The sequence below is a fragment of the Oikopleura dioica genome, chromosome XSR (assembly GCF_907165135.1).
Source record: "Oikopleura dioica chromosome XSR, OKI2018_I68_1.0, whole genome shotgun sequence".
Lineage (NCBI taxonomy): Eukaryota > Metazoa > Chordata > Appendicularia > Copelata > Oikopleuridae > Oikopleura > Oikopleura dioica.
In genome coordinates, this window is record NC_137294.1 from 8,128,561 (window position 1) to 8,150,369 (window position 21,809).

General features: G+C 42.6%; 8 protein-coding genes across 10 annotated transcripts; 4 read left to right on the forward strand and 4 right to left on the reverse strand.

The window, feature by feature from the left end:
- On the reverse strand, positions 1 to 2,903 carry LOC145708643 (uncharacterized). The gene is made up of 5 exons (XM_081786337.1): positions 1,975 to 2,903; positions 1,757 to 1,908; positions 1,485 to 1,712; positions 1,306 to 1,440; positions 1 to 1,267 (listed from the first exon to the last, which is right to left on the reverse strand). Exons 1-5 carry the CDS (start codon positions 2,101 to 2,103, stop codon positions 688 to 690), a joined length of 1,224 nt encoding a protein of 407 aa, XP_081642463.1. The 5' UTR covers positions 2,104 to 2,903; the 3' UTR covers positions 1 to 687.
- Positions 2,532 to 5,178, forward strand: LOC145708646 (N-acetylneuraminate epimerase-like). 3 transcript variants are annotated; one of them, XM_081786342.1, is made up of 5 exons: positions 2,532 to 3,058; positions 3,586 to 3,766; positions 3,809 to 4,460; positions 4,513 to 4,801; positions 4,860 to 5,178. In XM_081786342.1, the coding sequence occupies exons 2-3, from the start codon at positions 3,643 to 3,645 to the stop codon at positions 4,123 to 4,125; spliced, it is 441 nt and encodes a 146-aa protein (XP_081642468.1). In that variant the 5' UTR covers positions 2,532 to 3,058; positions 3,586 to 3,642; the 3' UTR covers positions 4,126 to 4,460; positions 4,513 to 4,801; positions 4,860 to 5,178. The 3 variants fall into 3 exon arrangements, with proteins under 3 accessions (XP_081642468.1, XP_081642466.1, XP_081642467.1); XM_081786340.1 differs by having other exon boundaries at positions 4,871 to 5,146; XM_081786341.1 differs by lacking the exon at positions 2,532 to 3,058 and adding an exon at positions 3,132 to 3,476 and having other exon boundaries at positions 4,871 to 5,146.
- On the forward strand, positions 3,904 to 18,285 carry LOC145708647 (unconventional myosin-Ie-like). Its single transcript, XM_081786343.1, is given in 12 exon segments — positions 3,904 to 3,909; positions 13,738 to 13,952; positions 14,006 to 14,236; positions 14,281 to 14,820; positions 14,861 to 16,036; positions 16,039 to 16,252; positions 16,326 to 16,614; positions 16,659 to 16,988; positions 17,035 to 17,251; positions 17,319 to 17,458; positions 17,596 to 17,781; positions 17,831 to 18,285. Coding segments are annotated over 11 exon segments (3,585 nt in total). The 5' UTR covers positions 3,904 to 3,909; positions 13,738 to 13,780; the 3' UTR covers positions 17,921 to 18,285.
- Positions 5,239 to 8,567, reverse strand: LOC145708639 (serine/threonine-protein kinase MARK2-like). The gene is made up of 13 exons (XM_081786332.1): positions 8,429 to 8,567; positions 8,164 to 8,390; positions 7,985 to 8,120; positions 7,785 to 7,938; positions 7,602 to 7,743; positions 7,473 to 7,561; positions 7,126 to 7,429; positions 6,955 to 7,085; positions 6,310 to 6,617; positions 6,120 to 6,267; positions 5,746 to 6,079; positions 5,586 to 5,658; positions 5,239 to 5,545 (listed from the first exon to the last, which is right to left on the reverse strand). The coding sequence occupies exons 1-13, from the start codon at positions 8,507 to 8,509 to the stop codon at positions 5,507 to 5,509; spliced, it is 2,166 nt and encodes a 721-aa protein (XP_081642458.1). The 5' UTR covers positions 8,510 to 8,567; the 3' UTR covers positions 5,239 to 5,506.
- LOC145708640 (3'-5' exonuclease eri-1-like) lies at positions 9,267 to 11,230 on the reverse strand. The gene is made up of 5 exons (XM_081786333.1): positions 10,901 to 11,230; positions 10,328 to 10,630; positions 10,105 to 10,283; positions 9,942 to 10,056; positions 9,267 to 9,901 (listed from the first exon to the last, which is right to left on the reverse strand). The coding sequence occupies exons 1-5, from the start codon at positions 11,228 to 11,230 to the stop codon at positions 9,269 to 9,271; spliced, it is 1,560 nt and encodes a 519-aa protein (XP_081642459.1). The 3' UTR covers positions 9,267 to 9,268.
- LOC145708645 (uncharacterized) lies at positions 11,294 to 12,878 on the reverse strand. The gene is made up of 5 exons (XM_081786339.1): positions 12,741 to 12,878; positions 11,952 to 12,683; positions 11,596 to 11,699; positions 11,514 to 11,552; positions 11,294 to 11,417 (listed from the first exon to the last, which is right to left on the reverse strand). The coding sequence occupies exons 2-5, from the start codon at positions 12,558 to 12,560 to the stop codon at positions 11,294 to 11,296; spliced, it is 876 nt and encodes a 291-aa protein (XP_081642465.1). The 5' UTR covers positions 12,561 to 12,683; positions 12,741 to 12,878.
- LOC145708642 (phosphatidylinositol N-acetylglucosaminyltransferase subunit Q-like) lies at positions 18,285 to 19,734 on the forward strand. Its single transcript, XM_081786336.1, has 3 exons — positions 18,285 to 18,386; positions 18,435 to 19,009; positions 19,096 to 19,734. Exons 1-3 carry the CDS (start codon positions 18,307 to 18,309, stop codon positions 19,674 to 19,676), a joined length of 1,236 nt encoding a protein of 411 aa, XP_081642462.1. The 5' UTR covers positions 18,285 to 18,306; the 3' UTR covers positions 19,677 to 19,734.
- On the forward strand, positions 19,715 to 21,783 carry LOC145708641 (uncharacterized). The gene is made up of 7 exons (XM_081786334.1): positions 19,715 to 19,875; positions 19,921 to 20,093; positions 20,133 to 20,306; positions 20,347 to 20,652; positions 20,692 to 21,034; positions 21,096 to 21,325; positions 21,370 to 21,783. Exons 1-7 carry the CDS (start codon positions 19,776 to 19,778, stop codon positions 21,586 to 21,588), a joined length of 1,545 nt encoding a protein of 514 aa, XP_081642460.1. The 5' UTR covers positions 19,715 to 19,775; the 3' UTR covers positions 21,589 to 21,783.
- Positions 21,784 to 21,809: the final 26 nt, after the last annotated feature.

Sequence of the window (21,809 nt, forward strand, 5' to 3'; positions counted from 1 at the left end):
TAAGAGATGCTTTTTTATTTCTATAAAAGCTCACCAGTTGACAATATAACTGTATCTAGCGCCCTCAAGAAGCTTCACCCTTCATGATCTTCTAAAATTGAGGTACAGAAATTTGTCTTGTGGCATTATTGCATTGCTTTTTGTTTCATGAGTCGCTTAGTTCCAGCTCTTTGAGTAGTGGTTCGAGGTTTTTTGCTTGGACGGGGCTTCTTTTTCCCTCCCTTTTTCTTTTGATTTTTCTTTTTGTTTTCTTTTGATTGTTGAATGTTGTAGCCATTGCTTTCTTCGTAGCCATTGATAATTGAATAGCCGCTAGCGACACCTGAAGTAGTCACAGTTTCAGCTGTTGTTGTCGGATAAGTAGTGGTGGTGGAAGTAGTGGTTGTTGATGCCGTAGTTGTTGAGGTTGTAGTGGTAGTTGTTGTTGTTGTCGTGATTGTTGTTGTCGTGGTTGTTGTGGTTGTAGTGGTTGTTGTTGTGGTTGTGGTGGTGGTTATTGTGGTTGTTGTTGAAGTGGTTGATGTTGTTGTAGTTGAAGTAGTTGATGTTGTAGTTGTACTCGTGCTCAATGTCGTGGATGTTAATGTAGTCGTTGAAGTGGGTCCGTAAGTAGTAGACACTCACAAGCAGCTTTTCATTCACGAAAAAACGGATTTTACTAATCAATAGTAATCTATGGAAATTATATTAATGTAAAGAATATAAAGCCGATCCTGAGGCACCTCCAGAATAGGAGCTTCCGGAATTTCCAGAATAGAGACCGTTATTTCCAGCTCCCGAGGTTGTTGTTTTTCCAGTGGTTGATACAACTGACGAAGTGGTAGATCCATAACCACCTCCTTTGGAATTAGGACTGACAGAAAACTCGGATCGTTTTGCATTGCAGGGTCGAGTAGTGATACCGATGACTTCTGGCGTCTTTCGTTTCGATTCGATATTAAGGAACATTCGCGCATCCATGTTGCTCATGTCTGCGAATTCATAGAACGTTAACAAAATGGCAGTTTCATCTTCGGAGAGCTCAGCCGAAACGATCGGGAACGAAAAGGAACCGACTGATTTCAAAGGCTGGCTGAGTTCCAGTAGCATTGTATCGTCGGAGTCAAAAGAAGCAGGAAAACGAGTCTCTATTGTCATTAATTTGCATTTCTTGCAGTCGTTTGAGTTTGTTATTCTGGCGGCTTCAGTTGAAAATTCCAAAATGCTCTTCTCCTCACAAAGTATGCGTTGAGGCGGGAGAATGAATTCTTGGGTGCATCGAGCATTGCTTAATGATGTGAATTTTTGAAAAATATAAAGCTCTACCTTGTGTCAGCAAATCTGGCCTTTTTTGGCTTTCTTGACCATCCACAAACTCCTTGTTGATTGCAGGCGCAGCGTAAAACGGACCCCTTCATTCCTGTTAGCTTACCGCCATTGGTACATTGATGCTCACAAGTCCTAGTGAAAGGTTTTATTCTATGAATTCTTACTAAAATTATTACATTTGGTTGTCTCTGGCATTGACAAAGCAGAATTGATCGATGTTCTTGTCGAATATTGGTGGTAATTCTTCGCATGCTTGGCAATCTGGAAGTTGCCCACTCCACCTGTTCTTGCCCGTCTCGACAAAGTTCTGAGCTTTATTGCGTACACAGTTGATGCGTGGATTTCCAGCGGGCATGAAGCCAGCTTGACAGTCCACAACGCAAGTCGCTCCATCGCAAAAGACACTAATTAAATTTTGAGAGTCTTTTCAAACTAATTCTAGTCGTACCCTCTTGCATTCTTAGGCGTTGCTAATTTTGGACACGTTTTGAACTCAACAAATTTGTTCTTTGGTTCCCGTCCCCAACCTGCACCACTTGTTGAAACTTTTTTCTTTCCTCGCGCAAGTATTGAAGGACTTGTATCGTCATCCTCGTCATTCTACAACGCGAATTAAGAAATAGGTCTCTCGTCAAACTAGAGCATCTCTAATAACAATTTACTAACATTCATAAGTTGGAGGAGCTCTCTCCAAGTTGCTCTCGGTTGTTTGCCAGAGCTGGCGAGTCCATCTTCGACTGATTGAGCGCTGGCACTAAGAATAACGCAGAATGCGAACTTCCTGAAAACTCTCATTTTCAGAAAAAAATATCCTCGAAAAATGGAATGGCCACTGTCGGAAATGTCATCCGCCTTTTATAGTCAGGAGCGTGCGGTTGGTCATGGCATTAGAATGAGGAATATCGGACCTGTCAGTAATGATAATTAGACGAGACAAAAATGCGTGCGCTGACGCTACGCACCACCAAAAATAGAGATCGAGCAATTTTCGTTTTATTCATTTATGAATTATTCAATGAAGAAATTAAGGACAGCCTGTCTGAAGTTCATAGAATTAACTTATGTGACACGAAGCTTCCATAAGGATAGACAAGCGCAGAAAGCACGGTGACAAAGTTTCTCCTCACTATGCCGCAGTTTGTGCTGCGATATCAAATTATGCTTTCTAGAATATAAATACATTCAGACGAGTTTAAAATATAGGCTTTATTAGTTTATACAGTCGGAGTCCAAAATAAGGGACACCAAGATAAGGGACTTTTTTGCTCAAAATGCCGAAAATCAGCGGCAGAAAAAAATCCAATTTAAGGGACTTTCCGAGATCAGTAAGCTTCTTCAGTTAGTTGAGAGCTGATAAAGGGTATCAATTACCTTAATTTCAACCAGCTTTGCCCCAAACTGAAGTGATTTGCCTTTCAGAATATGTTTTCCTCTTTCAAAAATGTCTTCTAAGTCACAAAAACAATAACTTCAGCATATTTTGCCGTAAAAAATATACTTCGAAAAAACTTCTCAGCGACATATTTTTTGCTTTGATGACCCAATTTAAGGGACTTTTTTCGAAAATTTTGGAGCAAAAAAAGTCCCTTATTTTGGACTCCGACTGTAGAAAGATAAATCCGCTTTTATGAAATTCGTCGCCTCCCTTGAAGCGTGAATTATTGCTCGTCATTTTCTACTCAAAGATTTGGTATTGGTCCCAAACAAAAGGCGTTCTTCATTTTTCAAAGCCAGTCAGAGATAGCAAGAGGTAAGAAATAAAAACAATCGCGCTTCAAAATTAAAAAAATGGGGAGTTTTTCTATTCACATTATGAGGCTGACTTTTTGTAAAATAATATTCTGGTAAAAACAGTTTTCTAAATCTTTCATATTTTTCAAGCAGATACCAAGCTGGACACTGATCAATATTTCATTCTTATGAATATTCCCAGAGGATGCGCAATAGAAAGACTTTCATCACTGAATCATATTTTAAATGTTTGCTCAGTCGTTTAAACTGTAAGAAAAGCAGAGAGTTGTTGACAGAAAGAACTCTGTTTGCAGATCGAATTCCTTATTACAGAAGCATTTTGAAAGAGAAAAAAGACAATGGAGAATATGATCTTTTTAAACTGGTATGATTTCGACAGAGAAGCGATCTTTTCTCAAAAGAATTGTTTCCATTCAGTGAGTGCGCTAGGTCTACAGTTAACCTTTGTATCTGCTGACGACTTATTGAGTAATATAATAAACTTCTCATAATCCCCCATTTTAACGACGTTACGTTACTTTTCAGACGATGTCGTAAATTGCATCTTTCTCCAAGAGGTTAGCACGACTTGGATAAAGAGTGATGACCACTAAATCAGAGGAACTTTATTACGAAACGAGAGAGGCGCCTATCAACAGATCCGATTTTGCTGTAGGAGTGCACAGAGGAAAAGTTTACGTTTACGGCGGAGTCTGCGTCGCTCTAGGTTAGTATTACAAATATTCTGTTTCATGATGTTTTCTCTTAGGCCACGGTTTATCAGATTTATACGAGTACGACCCTGCCACTGAATCTTGGACGGAGTTGAGAAAACGATCTGCACCCGGACGCCTCATCGGTGCGAAGTTCGTCTCTACCGGCGATGAGCTCTTACTTTACGGGGGCGAAATTTGCGAAAAAGTTTCTGAGTGTCCCTTGTGGAAACTGTGCTTCTCCGAGGATACGAAATTCAAGAAACTTTCGACAAGGGGAGCCTTTCCTTCGAACCGAAAGGACTCTTCCATCATCTTTGCGCAGACGTGGACGGAAGAGGCCGTGTTCCTCTTCGGGGACAACGTCACTTGATTGGCGACAGCGACGAGTTTTGGAAGTTTTCGCCGAAATTCCAGAAGTGGACAAAGCTTGCCAGTGGTCCTCCAGCCAGATCAGAAGCTGGCATCGCTTACTACCAACAGAATGTCCTCGTGGTAGGAGGTTATCAAACTTCAGATATCTGGGGATACCACACGAGTCTAGGAGTTTGGACCCAATGGATGAAAAGCATTCCCAAATGTATATCTGAGAATATAATGTTATGGGAAGACTCCATCTTCAGCGTCTCCAACTCAAAGCTTGGATGTTTCTTGTATGTGATAAATCTCAATGATCGGAAGTATTCATTCACTACACATTCGCTTGAGGTATTATTAAAATCGTATTTATTGAGATAAAGCTTATCTATCCGATGTTAAGAAAGCTGTCGGATCTAAAATGGTGACTATAGGAACTCCGGCATCAGAATTTCGAAGTCGCTCTACGCCTGGCAGCGGACGCCGGCGTAATCGAATTGCATCGAGGAAGAATAGCAGGTCGAAAGTTGGAATCTTCAATGATGGTTTCGAGATCGGTGACGACGCAAGCTTTGTCTCATCTCCTGGTATCTCGTTGATTGACTTAAGATCTCAAGAACGATCAACAAATTTGATATCCTATAATTCATTGGACGACTCTCTGAGCAGCGTCAAGCTAGCCAATCGAAAATGTAATTCGAATTGATTCTAATGATTTGCCCTGCTTTACAATCTACATTAGTTTCATAGAATTATTTTAGCTCCAGAATCCGTTGACAGTGCGTACTCGTCTAGCCCCGAACCTTACAGAAGTAGTAGCCTGTTAAATCAGCAATCGTCGCCTGTATTGCCATTCGCGAAGAAACTCGATCAAGTCGAAAACACTGGTTGCTACTTTCTTATATTTGGCGGGAAACCCCTGCACCCTGTTTATACAAGAAAACCTCTCTATGCTGGAAAAATTAATTTGCCGCCTGAATTAATACCTTGATAGTAAATGACGATCAAATAACGAAAACGTATATTTCGCCCAAGCTCTAAAGCGAAATAGACCTTGCTTTTCATGAGAAACTCTGAGTCACATTTTATTTAGCATAAATATAAGGAACTGAGTTGCACTTGTTCACAAGTAAAAGCCTTCAACATAAAATAAATAATCACTTTGGAAAAGCAGGAAATAAGTTTTCTTCAAAAGTAGAAGAATGTAAGAGTGTTGCATCTGTAATTATAAAGTTGCGAGTAGCAGAAAGGGCTCTTAGTAAAAATTGGTCGACTAGGCAATCAAGAAAGTTGAAACAGGTTAAAGTTGGCGAGTGTTGTTTTTATGGATCACGAAATGCCGCAGCATCCGCGGATTTCGCGAGATCTCTTTCGCGTTAGACTTGGGTCATCGAGCGTTATGTAGGTGACAGCAGGGGCGTAGGTAACGATTTTATCTAAAGCGAGTTCTCTAACGTTGTTTAGGGGTAAGGTTACCTGATATCTTTTCTGATATCCACGATAGGTTCGGCGAGGCAATGACGTCGAACACTTCATCGTTCCTGAATCCCTTGTAGAAAAGTGTTAGTGACACATTGACACAACGAGAATATCAAATCAACATCTGGCAGCCAACAGTTCAGACATTGAGACTTACCCCTTTTCAGCAATGGAGTCGAGCATTTGCTCGTGGCTTCCTTGCTTTTGCGGGTTTCGCTTTTTTCGTCTCCGTTTTTGATGTTTCGGTTCTTGTTGCTGTCGCTGTTGTGAATTTTGCGAGGCTGTTGAGTTAACTTTGGAATTTGAGTTTTTTTCTGTTGACTTTGTGGTATCGGAGGTTTCGTTTGCGTTGGACTTTGTTTCACAAGTTTTGGCATTGGAGAGATTTGACATTGAGGAATCATTTCGAAATGATGTTCCGCTGGGAGGATCTCGCTCCTCAGAACTGTCACGTCGGTTGTGCGAGTTTTTGAGTTGTGCAGCATAAACAGCTGAACCAAAAGTCAGAGTGAAAGGAGGATTCTTACTCACATAAATCACGAGAAGAAGTTCGGCGGGACTCAGAGGACTCTGAATCTGAACTGGCAGTTGAAAAAGAAGAGGGAGGAATGAAATTTTCGAAAGAGCTGTACTCTTCACGACGTTGCCGGCGACGTGCGCAGGAAGGTGAGGTGCCCATCTAATTTTTTTTGAGTCGAATTGATTTCTAGGTGTGACTCACGTTTAATCGATTTTGACGAGGGCTGGCTTCCACGTCGAAATCGTCTAGTTCGGACTCGGGCTCTTCGAATATTTCATTGAGCTCGTAGCTTGTCCGCGAGGATTGCTGGTTCGACCAGTCCTTCTTGTCGGAAGTTCTAGAATTTGAGGACTTGGATCGTAGCTCTCCTCCGGCAGCGCGAAGACGGGCGGACACATGAGAGAGTGTCTCATCGGGAGAGAAGCAGCAGCGGTATTCGCGCTCATCTTCGTCATCCGTTGTTGTCTGACTGCGGCTGGTGCGCTCCTCCTCCGCCAGGTGCTCAATTCCTAGAACAAAATTAATGGTTCCATCACTTTCTCGATCCCATGCAAAAACCCGTGTTAGTCATGCGTTTCCCAAATTCGCCGATTAGAGAGATTCATTTGATCTGGCACGCCCAAAGATCATTATTTCAATTATTTGCGCATGAAAGATCAAGTAAAAGCAGAACTAAACTGAAGTAAAATAAGTCACTGCTTTCGGTCTCATGCTATACATTGATTGCTGTATAAGCACAGCCACAGCTGATTTTAGAAGTGATTCAATTAAGCTTTCTTTTAGCTTGTTTACCTCGAGCAAAGCTAAATAGTTGAGTAATTTTGCAGTTAAGAAACGAAGCTTTACCTTCTTTTGTAACGGGGCCCTTTCTTGGTGTTATAGTAAGATGTTCTCGAGGTAGAGGTGGAGCTGGAGACATTTTTCCGGAAAGACGATTCGTTCTTGGTGGTGACTGTCCCGGAGTAGGAGACGTTGATCTAGCAGTAGTGAGCATTGGAAGAATCAATCGAGCGATACCTTGGGCTTGGGGGCTGACTGGGATTCGGTGATATATGAGTAGAGCGTGGTGTTGTTCTGGTTGAGCGTCTAGAACCTTTAGTACGCTCTAATTTCTCAGCGAACAGCAAATATGCCGCGGTCACCGGGTTATAATCGTCCTTGAGAATAGCTTCAGTGATCTCCTCGTCAGTAGCGACAAGTTCCGCTGCGGCATCTGTAACTACTCCGCTCTGAAGCAAAAACTGACATATTCGGTTGTGATCACGAGACTGGACGAGCTTCTTTGCTTCGAGGTGCTCTGCGTGGTTCGGAGCGACTGCCTCTGAAACATATGCTTAATCACAGGCCCTACTGTTAAACCTTACCGCCAAGATCCTTAAGCCAATCGTGGTTTAAAATCTCGTGAATTTTCAATCGATCCGACGGCTCGCGTTTCAGTATTTTTCTGATCAAACTAAAGACGAGTAACGCAGAAAAGTGTATATATGACGTACTCATTGCATTCGTCGGAGACATTTTCTAAGTCCGTATATCTGCAATCCATGATCATCGTCAAGGTTTCCGAGTCATTGGTTTCATTGAAGGGCGCTTCCCCACATAGAAGCATGTACAGAATGACTCCTAGGGACCAAACATCTAAAAGATCAGTGACGAAGGAAAACAAGATTATTGCTAACCAACTGCACTAGCATCGTATTCTTCGCCGAGAAGGATTTCAGGCGCGGAGTAAGCAAGAGAGCCACATGATGTCTGCAAAAATTTCCCTTCTTCAAATACATTGGAAAAGCCAAAATCTGTGAGCTTCACAGACTCGTTTTCGGAAGAGATTACCTAGGGCGAGGTAACTAAAGAATTCTAATCTAGCAAAGACACACACCATGTTTTCTGGCTTGAGGTCACGATGAACAACACGCCGGTAATGGCAATAATCGATCGCTGTCACCATTTGAGCGAAAAATAACTTCGCCCTCGCTTCGTCAAGGCCATTGTCAAATTGGCGAATGTAATCGTATCTGAAGCTTACGGTTGGCTAAAGCGTCGAGTTGTGAAACTAACAAGTCTCCGGAATCACCAAGTTCCATCACAAGGAAGAGGTGATTCGTCGTATCTATCGCTTCGTAGAGGCGAATTACATTCGGATGCCGCAGCAGTTTCATGCATGTTACTTCTTTGTAAAGATGCAGCTTAGAAACTTCGTCAAGCTTATTCTTGTCGATAATTTTGATCGCCACGCGCACATCCGTCAGTAAGTGGCGAGCAAGCTTGACGACAGCGAACTTGCCCTGAATACGCGTTATTCCAACAAAGTCTACCCGCAAACCTTTCCAAGGGTCTCGAGTAGCTCATATCGTTGATCTAGAACTGTGCCGTTTCTTGCCGGATCGAGGGCGTAATCCATCATCTATCACGGCAAATTCAACGTGGACGACTTCGCTCTCACTTGACCATCTCTAAAAGGGAAATATGCTCCAGCAGCAAGTTTAAATCGATTCGAAAAGCGATTAAGACAGCAGAATTGATTCACGCCGCTACCAGCCGTGTAACTCATCCCTCTGAGCAGTAGCGATTATCACCCAGCACCCTATGGCAGAAGGACAGGGCATGTACAGAAGGACAAACATGAATTGTTGATTTCCTATTTTTCAGAACAGAGTAAGTCTAAGTCTCCCCTTTTATAAGAACATCGAAAACACGAGTATCGCTTAATTTTACTATATGAAAAGGGACCGCATTTTTCAAGTATTTAAATATATTTTGATAAATGAAACGCCGTCGAAGTAGAGCTGAACTCGAACAGAATTTCTCAAATTGAGAAAATATGAATATATACGCTTGGTGGTCGTAAATAGCGAAAAGTGTGAACTCAACCCGCACGGTTTGGCGAAGACAAGTTCATCTAACGATGTATAAGGTGGCAAGTCTTGGAATAAATAAAAACTAAAATTTAAGAGCTTCTCTTTATAGAAAAAAGTTTTCCATTGTTTAAAAAGCGCTTCTTAGGAAATAACACTTTTCCTGTGACCTAAATTTGTGTGTTTTATCACTCTCTGCTAAAAGTGTGATAAAAATACAGCCATGAGGATATATGCTTTGATAGAAGACTTGTGGCAATGATAACTGAGTGGAAAAAAATAAATAAATTTATGAATAGCCTCAGGAGCTAGGGAAACTTTCGATGTGGTCTGTCTGCGTAATTTCGTTCGAAGTAAGAAGCTGAGTACATTTGAGGGCTAGGCGGGGGTAGGTAAGCAGAGGCCGCTGTTTCAGGAGTGAAGAGTTCGTACTGCTCGGGAAAGAATGGACCCACTGCGTTGAAGAAAGGGGAAGGCTGGGGAACGAAAATTGGCGAGGACGTTTCACCACAGAGGGGCATTGGCGGCATCGGTGCGCAGAAGATTGGGACCTCTGGATAATGCAGAGGCACTGGCGAGTTCACAAAGACCTGTTCACTTGAGTTGATCGCCTCTTTTTCTCTTTGCATGCGTTCTGTCTGTTCAATGAAGGCGTCCGCATAACGTTGCTCCTCGGGAGTGAGTCCTTCGCGTGCGGGTCGAGGTAATCGGTCTGGAGGTCGATTTGGAATGTAATGTCGTCCCTTGCGAGGCTTTTTCTTCTTGGGCAATTCTGGGATCTCTTCTTCCTCCGACGAGGCAGAGCTCACTAATTCTTCTTTAATTTTCATCTTTGACATCTTTTCTGCAATTTTCTCCTCCTCGCTTTGTCTGTCAATTGTCCATGGTTCGTCCGAATAAAGAATTCTGGGAATGATACAGTCAGGCTTCGGGAGATAATACTAGAAATTTGATTAACCTATAATTTGAAGGTGGCCTTACCGGGGCGTTGCTATTGTATTTATTAGGCTTATACATTTCGTTCTGCCATATTTGAGCACCATCCTGGATCATTTTCAGCGCGATGCGGCTGATATTTCGCGCGTCATCTCTTCCACTGGAAAGTAGCGATTTCAAATTTCGAAATTAATGAAGCATTACGCACCTATGGAGATTTCCTTTTACTTCCATTCCCAGTACTTCAAGCATGTCCTCAATTTTCGGGGTGAAGGGTCCGTATTTGGATTTGTACACGTTCATGAAGATTCGTTTTATGTTGCAGTAGCGACTCGCCCATGTGTAAGGAAACGGGATGTCGTCCATTTGACATTGCTTGGACAGAAACTAAATGACGGTTTAAGAAACACCTTGGGAGGTCTTCAAATAACCTTGCATATATCAGCTGGAGAATCTGTTAAAAAAGTCCAAGAAGGTGTGTCCTTCGTGATCTTTACTCGTCCATCTGGGGCTGTTTTCAGAAGTCCATGGCTTTTCAGCCATCCGATGAAGGATTTGAAAACAATAGGGAAGTAAGGAGCTGCATTTACTTGGTTTTGTTTGATGCCAGTCAATTCAATGCAAAAGTCGGAGAGTTCTTCGTTGAGAAAAGGACGTACGTATGAGTGAAATTCGCTTATAATCTCTTCTTTTTCAATGTCGACCAAGATCGCTGGAAATTCAATGATCTCGTGCTGTAATAGTTAAAATACAAATATCAGCATGCGTCAGATCAGAATGCTAAGGAAGAGAGCAGAAAATTTTAAACGAGCGACATCCAAGTCCCCGATATTGATTTTTACAAATTTGGAGCTCTCTTCTACAGATACAGCACACTAGATTCACCGTTTTGCACGACCGAAGGATCAATGGCAAATCATAATTCTCGCTTGCGTCAATCAAAATGTAAATCAGTGTGCTGTATCTTTAATATAAAAGCAATAAGGCAATAAAATAAGACTAACAGGGTGGTTGACGAAGTTTATCCTCTCACAAGTGGCTTCGAAGTCGATGCAGACAAAGTATTTGCATTCAACATGGACTTCTTTGACTTTGGACTCGCCGCAGAATATTTTCTTGTAATGGCCTTTCAGGCGCTTCGCAAGCTTCTTCTTGTCGAAACCTTTTAGTCCATTTTGGTCAACTCCGATCGAATATAGTTTCTTGAGCAAGTCTCTTTTCTCGAGCCTCTTGATCATCTGATTGATCTCGGGGTAAGTGTTGTTTGACCAAGGATCCCGCTCATAAAATCTCCGTTCATCATTCGTTACTTTGACTCTCTGGCTGCGTATCATTCTGAATTGAACTCGGCTAGATTTATGTGCTTTGAGAAACAGTAGGGCGCGCAGTCGTTCTCTTTACAGCTCATTCAAGCAATCTGGCGGGTCTTCTTCGAACCCTTGGAAGTTTTCGGAGTAATCTGCTTTCTGTAAGAGCATGGTTAGGTTATCCCAAGAGTCCTCCACGGGCGTTCCTGCCAGCCTTTATCGAGGTTGCGCAAATTATGTTTATTTTGTGTTTCTTTCAGCTAGATTAACCCGCTTTGAATATATTCTCTCGGTGATTGCGCAACCAGAACAATAAGGTGAACGGGTCCAAGCTTTCAATTCTAATTTGCTATTAAAATAAATATAATTAAATGAAAATTATCGGAGAAAACCTGACAGAGCTGACACCCACACGATCAGCATAATCGAGTAATTTCCACATTCTATTCACGTACTGTAACCTTTCGCCGCCACCAGTTACTCCTTTTAATATATCCTTGACTCTGGCTAGAAAACACCAAAGATATGCACACTATTGCTTAAATGGGAACAGTAAAATAGCTGACACTCAAAGTCGACTGTTGAGAGATCGTCAAAAAGGAGCCAGAGTTCAAATATTACTGGTGACACGAGGAAATACATAGCCCGGGTTGTGAAGTAAATTTATGAGCGCTGGGAAAATTTACACAGAAGAAAACACCAGTAAAAAACTCTACTGTGATCTGAGATGTTTAAATTCTAACCGCGCCTGAGCGGCCTCTTCGAAGCTGGCCGGGATTTTCGGCGGGCTCCACCAAGGATACTTTCTGTCCTCGCAACTTGGTGCCTGTTCTACCAGCTTTTCTTTGAGCTGCTTGTTCGTCGTTCGATCTTTGTACATGCTGTAACCACCCCTCACGTGCTTCGACCCGTAGAAAGGCCGCCAGGGAACAGAGACGGAAACGAGAAGGAAGCCGCTCCGTTTAGTTCGCCAGAGCGCATCTTCGAGTACGGAGGCTGGACGAATTGTGCGATCGAGCACGTTCGAAAGAATCACCAAATCGAACTTGTCCTCTTCTTCTCGATGGGCGTGATCCAAGGACGTGTGCAAGCGGAAGTCTTCTTCGGACAGTATTTTAATGCCTCGCTTTTCCGCTGCATCGTTAGCATGGAGATCTTTGTCGAAAGCGAATAGCTTCCCTGTTTGCGTCGCCTTCCCCACACTCTTCAAAATAGTTCCAGAGCCTTGGCCAATGTCCAAAATTCGCAAGTCGTGCGCGGCTAGGTTAAATCCGGCGGTGCGCAGCAGCTGTCTGTATTGAGAAACTGAGCAAAGAAAGGAATCGCCCACTTTCCACTTTGGCAGGGAGATGTGCATCTTCTTTTGTGCATTATATAGTTGAGCAGATACTTATAGCGCCAGGATGATCCGCACAAATCCGTGGAAAACTGCAGAAAACGCTCAGTCTCTTCATCGGGATCCAATTGCAAAAAAGTGTCTCTCTTTTGCGGGCGTCCTTGCGTTTAGCACGGAAAGTGGGAGGTATGGAAACCCGACCTGTAAATTGTTTTCATCAGCGGAAGCTTGACTGAGTAGTAATCGTGGAGATACTTTGCAGATGCTCTGTAGGGTGTCATTTCGTAGCGCCAGGCTGAGTGCCGCACCAAGTATCTAACGATCGATTTTTGTTTTTGCAGCATTCTAGGCCATAAATATTAAAACGCACGATCAAGAAAACATATTCATGCGATTCAGTCCCAGATTGATATTTTTGTAAGTTTATTGATAATGAAATTTACCAATACACATATTCCGCATTATTGCCCCTTATTTATCTAATTGATGATAGTAAATTAAAGAAACGATTAATTAAATTTCGTAGAAAACGTTTTTTCGAGTGAAAGATAACTCAATGAAAAATCTTTTCAGGCTTGAATGATTCTCTGCATGGGAAGGAAATTAAGAAGGTTGGGTTCCTGCCACTAACAAGAGTACGAGGCTCTGCGCTGAGTGTGCTCGGTCGCAAGAAGAGCGCGGCGCAGCGCGAAATTATTGGCCGCGGCATTGCGCACTCACCCGCGACGCACTTTTTTAAAAGAGCACTTTCAACTTCTCCTTTTATCCCACACTCGCGAAAGTACTGTCACAGATATTCTTGAAAATATAAATCGTCAAAGTCATCCTTTTGTGTTTTATCGAAAGAGCACTAAATTTCGAATAAAAAAGCCGCAGTGTTGTTGAATTGACTGTAACGAAACTGTAGACAGGGAGAAGACATTTAATGAATGCAATTTGAATCTGTATGATATTTGTGTGAACCAAGTCTGAAACTGAGTGAAGTTGTCTTGTGACTCGTTAATCCAAACAAAGAAAATAGTAACTCGCCTGGCTGTTCGGAAGAGTGAGGATAATCAAGTGAAAACATTTGAAGAGCCCGAGCTGTTATCGAATCAGCTGCTGATTCATGCCTGTCACTTTTTGCTCATAATACTTTTCTCTTGTAACAAGTGATTAGTCGAGTTATCTTGATTTTGCTTCTCAATCGCTTTGACAGCAAATTGAAGAGATCGCAAATAAAGAGGAGTTTCTTTTTTCAGATGGCTCAGCCGCACTGGAAGAGCCACAACGTTCGGGCTAATGGGGTGGATGATCTCACACTGCTCCAAGGGTCGAAATTCAACGAGGGAGGGATCGTAGAGAACCTCAAGAAGAGATACGATGCAGACAACATCTTCACCTACATTGGACCCGTGCTCATTTCAGGAGCGTGTTTTCAAAATGCAATGTCTGTTGTCGAATTGATTTTGAACATCGCGTACCAGTGAATCCCTTCAAACAGCTGCCTTACTTCACGCAGAGGGAAATCGAGCTGTATCAAGGTGCTGCTAGCTTTGAGAACCCGCCTCATGTCTATGCACTGGCAGATACAATGTACAGAAATCTCACAATTGATAACGAAAGTCAAAGTGTTATCATCTCGGGCGAGTCCGGAGCTGGCAAAACAGTTGCTGCCAAGTTCGTGATGAATTATATTTCTAACGTTTCTGGAGGAGGTGATTTCATTTTCCGATGTTCGACGCGCGTAATCTATTTTAAGGAACAAATATTCAAAAAGTGAAAGAAGTGATTATTAAGTCGAACCCGCTTTTGGAAGCGTTTGGCAACGCAAAGACGCTTCGAAACAACAATTCTTCTCGTTTCGGAAAATATTTTCAAATCTCGTTCAACGGAGGCACACCTGTCGGAGGGCGTATTCAAGAGTTTCTCTTGGAGAAGTCGCGCGTTGTCCGGCCAGGGCCTGGCGAGCGCAATTTTCACATTTTCTACCAGTTAATCAAGGGCGAGACCAGTCCCGAGCAGCGTCAATCACTCGGATTGAGCAACTTTCAAGCAGAGGACTTCGAGTATCTTGCCTGCAGCGGCGAGTACGATGCGGATGAAATGAATGATCAACAAGAGTACAGAGAAACGCTAGAAGCAATGCGTACGATTGGCATGAAAGAAGATGAAATAGAGGAAGTACTTGCAGTTGTTTCCGCCATTCTTCACATGGGCAACATTAATTTCGACGAAAATGACCGCGAAGTCGCGCATGTCAGAGATACACGTCATTTAGAATTTCCTGCGTATCTTCTTGGTGAGGTCGATATTAAGGCGTATAGTTAAATCGTTTTAAGGCTTCCAAGCATCAGATCTTGAACAGAAGCTGTTGACGCATAGAATGGAGTCAAAATGGGGCAAGCAAAGCGAAATCATTCATCAAGAACATTCTCGTGTGAAAGCATACGCTACTCGCGACTCTCTAGTCAAGGCAATCTACGAGAAACTGTTCATTTATCTGATCAGGAAAGTGAACGAAGCGATTCCCAACTCTACGCAATTGAATTTGGGGGTTCTCGATATCTATGGTTTCGAGATCTTCCCCAAAAACGGCTTCGAGCAGTTTTGTATCAACTACGTGAACGAAAAGCTACAACAGGCTTTCATAGAATTGACGCTAAAGGCGGAGCAAGAAGAGTATAACATGGAAGGGATTCAATGGACGCCTATCAAGTTCTTCAACAACATCGACGTTTGCAATTTGATTGAAGCAAAGAATCCACCTGGCATCATCTCAATTTGCGACGATGTAACGAAGCAGGTCGGAAACAAAGAGAGCGGCGTCGCCGAAACCTTGGTTGGGAAGCTGCGCGGAGGTGTGACCCAACACCGGCATTACATCGAGCAGGGAGCTGCGCGCTTTAAAATCTCCCATTATGCTGGCGAAGTGGCCTACGATGCGGACGGCTTCGTGGAAAAAAATCGCGATACTGTATTTATTGATTTGCTGGAAATGTGCAAGAGTAGTACCAATGGATTCATCCAGGAGCTTTTCAGCGGACTTGATCTCAAAAAGAAGCAGCCAACTGCAGGTTCGAAGATTCGTTCACAAGCGAATAAACTCATCGACGAGTTGATGAAGACACAGCCACATTATATCCGCACTATCAAGCCCAACGAGACGAAAAGGCCGCACGACTGGAACGAGAAAAAAGTCTCCCATCAAGTGAAATATCTTGGATTGATGGAGAACGTACGAGTGCGGCGAGCTGGTTTCGCCTATCGCAGAGTCTTTAATAAGTTCCTGCAGCGATACTCGATTCTAACGGTTGAGACTTTCCGGGAGTGGCGATACGGCACTGGACGTGACGATCCAAGAAGAGCCATTCAGTACATTATGCAATCGGTCAACATGGACCCACAAGAGTGGCAATGTGGCCAGACGAAAGTATTCATCAAGTCGCCAGAGTCCCTTTTCCTCCTTGAAGAAATCAGAGAGAGGAAGTATAATGTGCACGCGCGTACGATCCAAAAGCGTGGAAGAAATTCGCTGCAAGGAAAAAGACGAACACTGAGGCGATTGAAGCTGCACAATTACTTGCAGGGCGGAAACAGAGAAATCGAAATTCTATCTCGCGCCAATTTATCGGGGATTACCTTGGCTTGGACCATGACGATCAAGCTGATATTTCTAAGCTCTATGGACGAAAAGAACGCGTTCTTTTTGCCTCTCAAGCGATGAAATACAACAGGAAAGGATCTAATCTAGCAATAAATTCATTATGACTCTCATAATAAGAAATATGCAAGACAAATCCACTTCAGGAAATTCCAGTCAGCAACAAGGGATCTAGTAGTAACAGAAAAATACATGTATATCATCTCGAGAAGACGTGTTGATGATGGCAAAAACCCTAACGTTCCACCGATTTTGGAGCCTTATGTTGAAGACCAGATAGACATGATCACTGATCTGCAAGGGGCGACTCTCAGTCCGTTCCAAGACGGATTTATTTTGATCAGGATTGCGTCAAGGGACAAGCCGATTATGCTTGATGTGACGCTCAAAACAGAAATGTGCTGGGCGATCAACAAAACGTTACGGAATAAAGTATGAGCGTCGTTTTGATGACTTCTTTTGAGTAAGACTTTAAGGCGAATAAAAATCTCCACATAAACTTCGAAGACAAGTGGATCGTCAAAGTGGAGCCAAAGGGCTATTTGCAAACGAAGGGGTGGAAAAAGGTAGCCGATCGCCAAGTGTTCTTCAACCAGGAGCACTGTCCAAAGGTGGTCCACGTCCACAAAGAGCCGAAAAAGTACACGATGCGCGTTTCAGTTCGTCAGGGAGAATCTCCTAATAGCATGCCACAAACGAAAGGAGCTACAATTGGAGGTCACCACCATCAACAGAGACCAAATTACGGCGGTTCCTCTGGAATCCACGTCCAACCGCACTCGCAACGCAATCAATCTTACGCCCAGGTAGACTGTTTCCATACGTTCTAAAGTAAATTATCTTTTCTTGAAGCAAACAATCCCATTATCAGTTCAACAGCCCCGTGCCCAGCAATGGAACAACCCAGGTAGAATTCCTCAAGTACCACCTCATGGTGTCAACGCAAATCAACGCCCTCAGCAGAATCAATTCAACGCTCAAAAATCCTCACAGCCAAACTCGACTAATTTCAAATCTAATCAGAATCATCAAGCTAATTTCCGTCTTCCAGCGTTTCCTCATGAGCAAGGTGTGATTACCTTACGCTTGACCATTATTAGCGAAGAATTCAATCGTAACTTTACCATGAATATAAGGAACTGGTGCTCGCCGACTTTCTGCAAGGGACAATAATGCTCCACGCCCGATGAGAGACGCGACGATCAAAGAACGGCATAACCAGCACAATCATATGCATCAGCTTAACGAGGCGATGGCGTTCCTTCAACAGCTAGGGGTATTAATAGTGTTTTGAAAAGTGTGTTTTTTGTCAGTCGAGTTGCGAAAGCTTCATCTGTAACATGTTATCATCTGTTGTGACTTTTTTGCGTAACGATGTTTAATAATGTACCAATATTTTAACCCTGTTAACAGAATCAGACTCCAAATCTTCCCGACCAAGTAAATGCCTTACAAATCGAGCCAAAGAGGGCTCCTCCAGCACGGCCGAAGCCTAGAGTTGCTGCGAAGCCAAAGACTTACCCGAAAGCAAGAGTAATCTACGACTACAATGCACAAGACATCGATGAACTGACTCTTCGGGAACAAGATGTTGTCGACGTAAGACGATTACTTGTTTCAAGGGATTTTTTTTTCTAACATTGATTAGGTTATAAGCGAAGACCCTTCCGGTTGGTGGCGGGTCAGTTTCCAGGGGAAGTCCGGTCTCTTCCCTGGAAGCTACGTGGAGAAGATTTAATCAAACAGCAATTCTTCCAATCATCGACTACGAACAATGCAAAAATCATCAAACCGCGTGTGTTACTCTATTCTTATCCTTATTCACAATTTTACTTTCAAGAGACTTTCAATCATTCCGCTTTTCCTTGTAAAAATAAAAAAAATATATTCCTTATTCATTTATTCCCTTTCTGTGCTATCTCCCCTGTTCAAAATTTATATAAATAACAACTTATAAAACAACTCAAAAGGGAAATGACCCCTTGTACGAATCAGCCAACTTTCTTCTTCCAAAGACTTATTCTGAATAAGTTATTCATCAAAACACCTGCTAGTTATTCTTTAATTTTAACGCATTTAATAATAACGATAACTGCATGATTCCTTTCGCATCAGTCTAACGCAATGCTCGAAGATGTCATGAGAAATCGGAAAGTCTGTGTTCCCGAGAATCAACTCCCTGCAAGGTTTTTCACTGGGAAAACGTAAGTTCCCCTGTTGTCTCATCGATAAATATCAAACGATTAATTAAGATCGTCCTCGACGATTTTTGTTGAAAGTTTCCACGACGAAAAAGTGCCCGACGCGCTAGAATACGACCCCAGTCGTTATCAAACAATTTACGAGTATGATCCTCGAGAAGTCCGCGATTTGGATTTCCTGCAACTATCGAAAAGTTGGGACGATAAAAGAAATGATAATGCAAGAAGAGCTCTGCATCGTTGTCCCCTTGACGCGAAACCTTGGTGCGGCATTGACTTGCTGCGGGCGTTCTCGCATAGAAAATGGGTTTGCTCAACTTTGTTGAGCGACGAGAAGAGTATTGTCCGCTTAAACTTCGCTGTGATCCTTGTTCTTGATATAGCGTTGGGCATTCTTCTCAGAAATTTAATCACTGCAAGCGTTTTCGACTCGTCGCTGGCAACTCAAGTCGACGAAGGTGCACTACAACTGGCTGAGGGTCTGGAGTGGATTTCAAAAAATCCTGGAGGACTGAAGATTAACCCGAAAATGGCGTTTTTGATTTCAAAGTTTTGCTATCACCACGTTCAGATCTGGCAAGGCTATTGTCAGATGATCATTGATTATAGCGGCTGGTTTGTATCAGGCTTAGGTTTTGACTATTTTGTTAATTCCCTTCAATGATAATTTGCTAAATAATGCGAAAAACGATGAATGTTAACCTTTGACAAGCGTTTCGGGTGATCTCGCCTCTTGGACTTTCATTCTCTTTGGCTTTTATTTCGGACTTGTTTATGCTTACAACCCTTCACTTTTACTGCTTTTACGTCTATATGCTGCGTGTTTACCGTTTCTCGGTTTTGACACTGCAGCACCTGCTGAACCTCTTCTTCGGCAAAAAGTTCAATCCGCTGATGCGATTGAGGGACTCAATTTTCAACGAACAAGACAATTCGCCAAACAATACTACTGCATTCCGCCTTACAGTGGGCTCCCTTATCTTCGCTGTCTTCACTTTCCTTTTTCCAACAATAATCTTATACTACTTCTGCTTTTGCAGTATTCGATTCCTGCAATCATTATGTCGCTCTCTCATTCGAAACCTGAGCGATATGTTCGTCGACTCATTTCCAGTACTTTACCTGTATTATTTCTTCCGGCCATGGATCTTCGGCGTAGAACTAACTATTCTCGGCGAAAAGATGAAAGTCCACCCAGTGTCTCCTTCAAAACTAATTTCTAGTGCTGAGAATAATTCAGCCGCTTCATCGAGCTCTATTCTTTCGTGTGTGCTCAAGGGGAACATATTTTAATTAATTCTCTGTTGAAAGTGAAGTCGCTAGTTGACTGTTAATGATAAAACATCAAAGAAGGAATATATTCAGATGCGAGCGTTATTAAAAGAGTAAGTCATGCAAGACGACGACGAAGATGTTGAAGAGATCTGCACGCCTGACGTGTCATCTGATATGCCGTCCTCATCGCATGTGAACCTCCACGCCGGTGCTTTCTGTTAGTTTTCAGAAAGCGATTCCATCTCACACTTATATTTTTAAGCGGCGAACAAACTTTTCAACATGGTTGACAGGCCCAAGAAAAGAGGAAGACCGAGAAAGTACACTAACATTGGATCCTTTTGCGAAGATGACCCAACAGCAGCATCTACCTCTAATAAATATAGCGCTGGAATCAAAGTTGAAATCGGTGCAAGGCCATTTGCTGCTTTACCGGTTAGTAGGCAATCTATACTTTTTTGACCCTATTATCAGCCCGAACGCGTTCGCCCTTTGCCAACACTGAAAAAAGAGTCAGAAAACACAACGCTCAATACCTACTGGCAGTTCGTGAATAAATCCAATTCACTTCTAATGGACTCTGATATTTTAAATTGTCCTGAAGAACAAGTTTCTCGGCCTCCGCCGACTCTTTCAATCAATCTTTTAGTAAGTGAAGATATCATTTCTTTTTAAATTGATTTCCAAGAATCCGGACGGAACGAAAAAGAGCGAGGAGGAAATCAAAAGGGAGGCGAACTTACAAGATTTCCGCGTGAAGATAGATCGCTGTCCCACAACGCAGCGTGGAATCAATAAAATACTCAATCTTCACCTGGCGGAATTAAATTCCAAAAAACAGGTCAAGACTCGTTCGACTGCTATTCAATCAAAAAAGTATACAACAAGTGGAGTTGAGCAATCGCCTGGCAAAGGATATTTGCGCTGCTCAAATTGCAAAAAATGGTTCAGTGATGAACAGACCTTGCAAGAGCATTCAAAAGATCTAATACAGGTAAATAAAGAGTGCGATACAAATGCCATCCGTATTTAGTGCAATATTTGTATACGATCGTTGCCAGTTGGATATAACAACTATGAAAGGCCATTCTTCTGTACTAAGCAAGAATTACAATTGCATTTCCGAGGAAAACATACAAAACAGTACTTGGAGATGGTGGCGGCTAAGACCGGCCGTCCAGCCGGCAAAGTAGTACAACTTGGCCGACATAACTCTGCAAAACCCGATCTGAATATTTGGGTGGACGGAAAAGCTTCTAAAATCGGGCCCGACGCAGAAGCACTCATCAATGATCCCTTACCTACAAACCACTTTTCTGTAAACAATCCTCCATCGAATCTATCAACCTGTAATTTTCGCGACGCCACTTTCAAAGGTATTGACAACAATTAAGGACAACCCAAGCAAGCTTCTTTTCTATTCAAACCACTTTCTAGGAAATAATTTCAAAGTTCATCATGCACCTGAAGGAGGCTGGAAGCAAGGCCAAAAAATGCCGTACTCATCGACGACGCGGAACGGACGCTTTAGTGCAAACGTGGTTCGAAAGCAAGCGAAGTCTAGCGTGAAGGCAGAGCCACTTCCTGGCCCGGTTATTCCCGTTCCTGAGGAAGACGTCTGTACTATCACGGAAATGGACGACGAGTCAGGCGAATTGAATGATAAGGTGATCTAAAGATAGTTATTTGTTTCTTTAGCAAGATTCTTCAGCTCGAAGAAGTAGTCGCGAAGAAAGCGAGGACGAATGAAACTGTAAATAACTCGCTCACTGTTAGTAACAAGCGGATCAAGCCTCCCGTGGCGATCATGACGAAGCCGATCAACTTTGGAAAGTTGAATGGAATCAAGCTCAATGGAAAACTAATAAGTGGCACTCCCCTGCAATCATTCAAAGTGAAAGTCAACAAAACAACCCCCGATTCTCTGTAAAGTTCTGATTTCAAATGATTTATCTTCTAAAAAGAAAATACTTATTGCTATGCTGATTTCTTCTCGATGTTCTTCTTTTCAACTCTGCTTTTTTATTTCATGTATTTCTGGTCACCTTCGTGTCTTCTGTACATATTTCACAATCTATCTTATCAATAATTCTCAAAAGCTCTTGAATGAAAATGGCGATAGTTTATTTACGGCGTTAGTTTCTTAGAGTT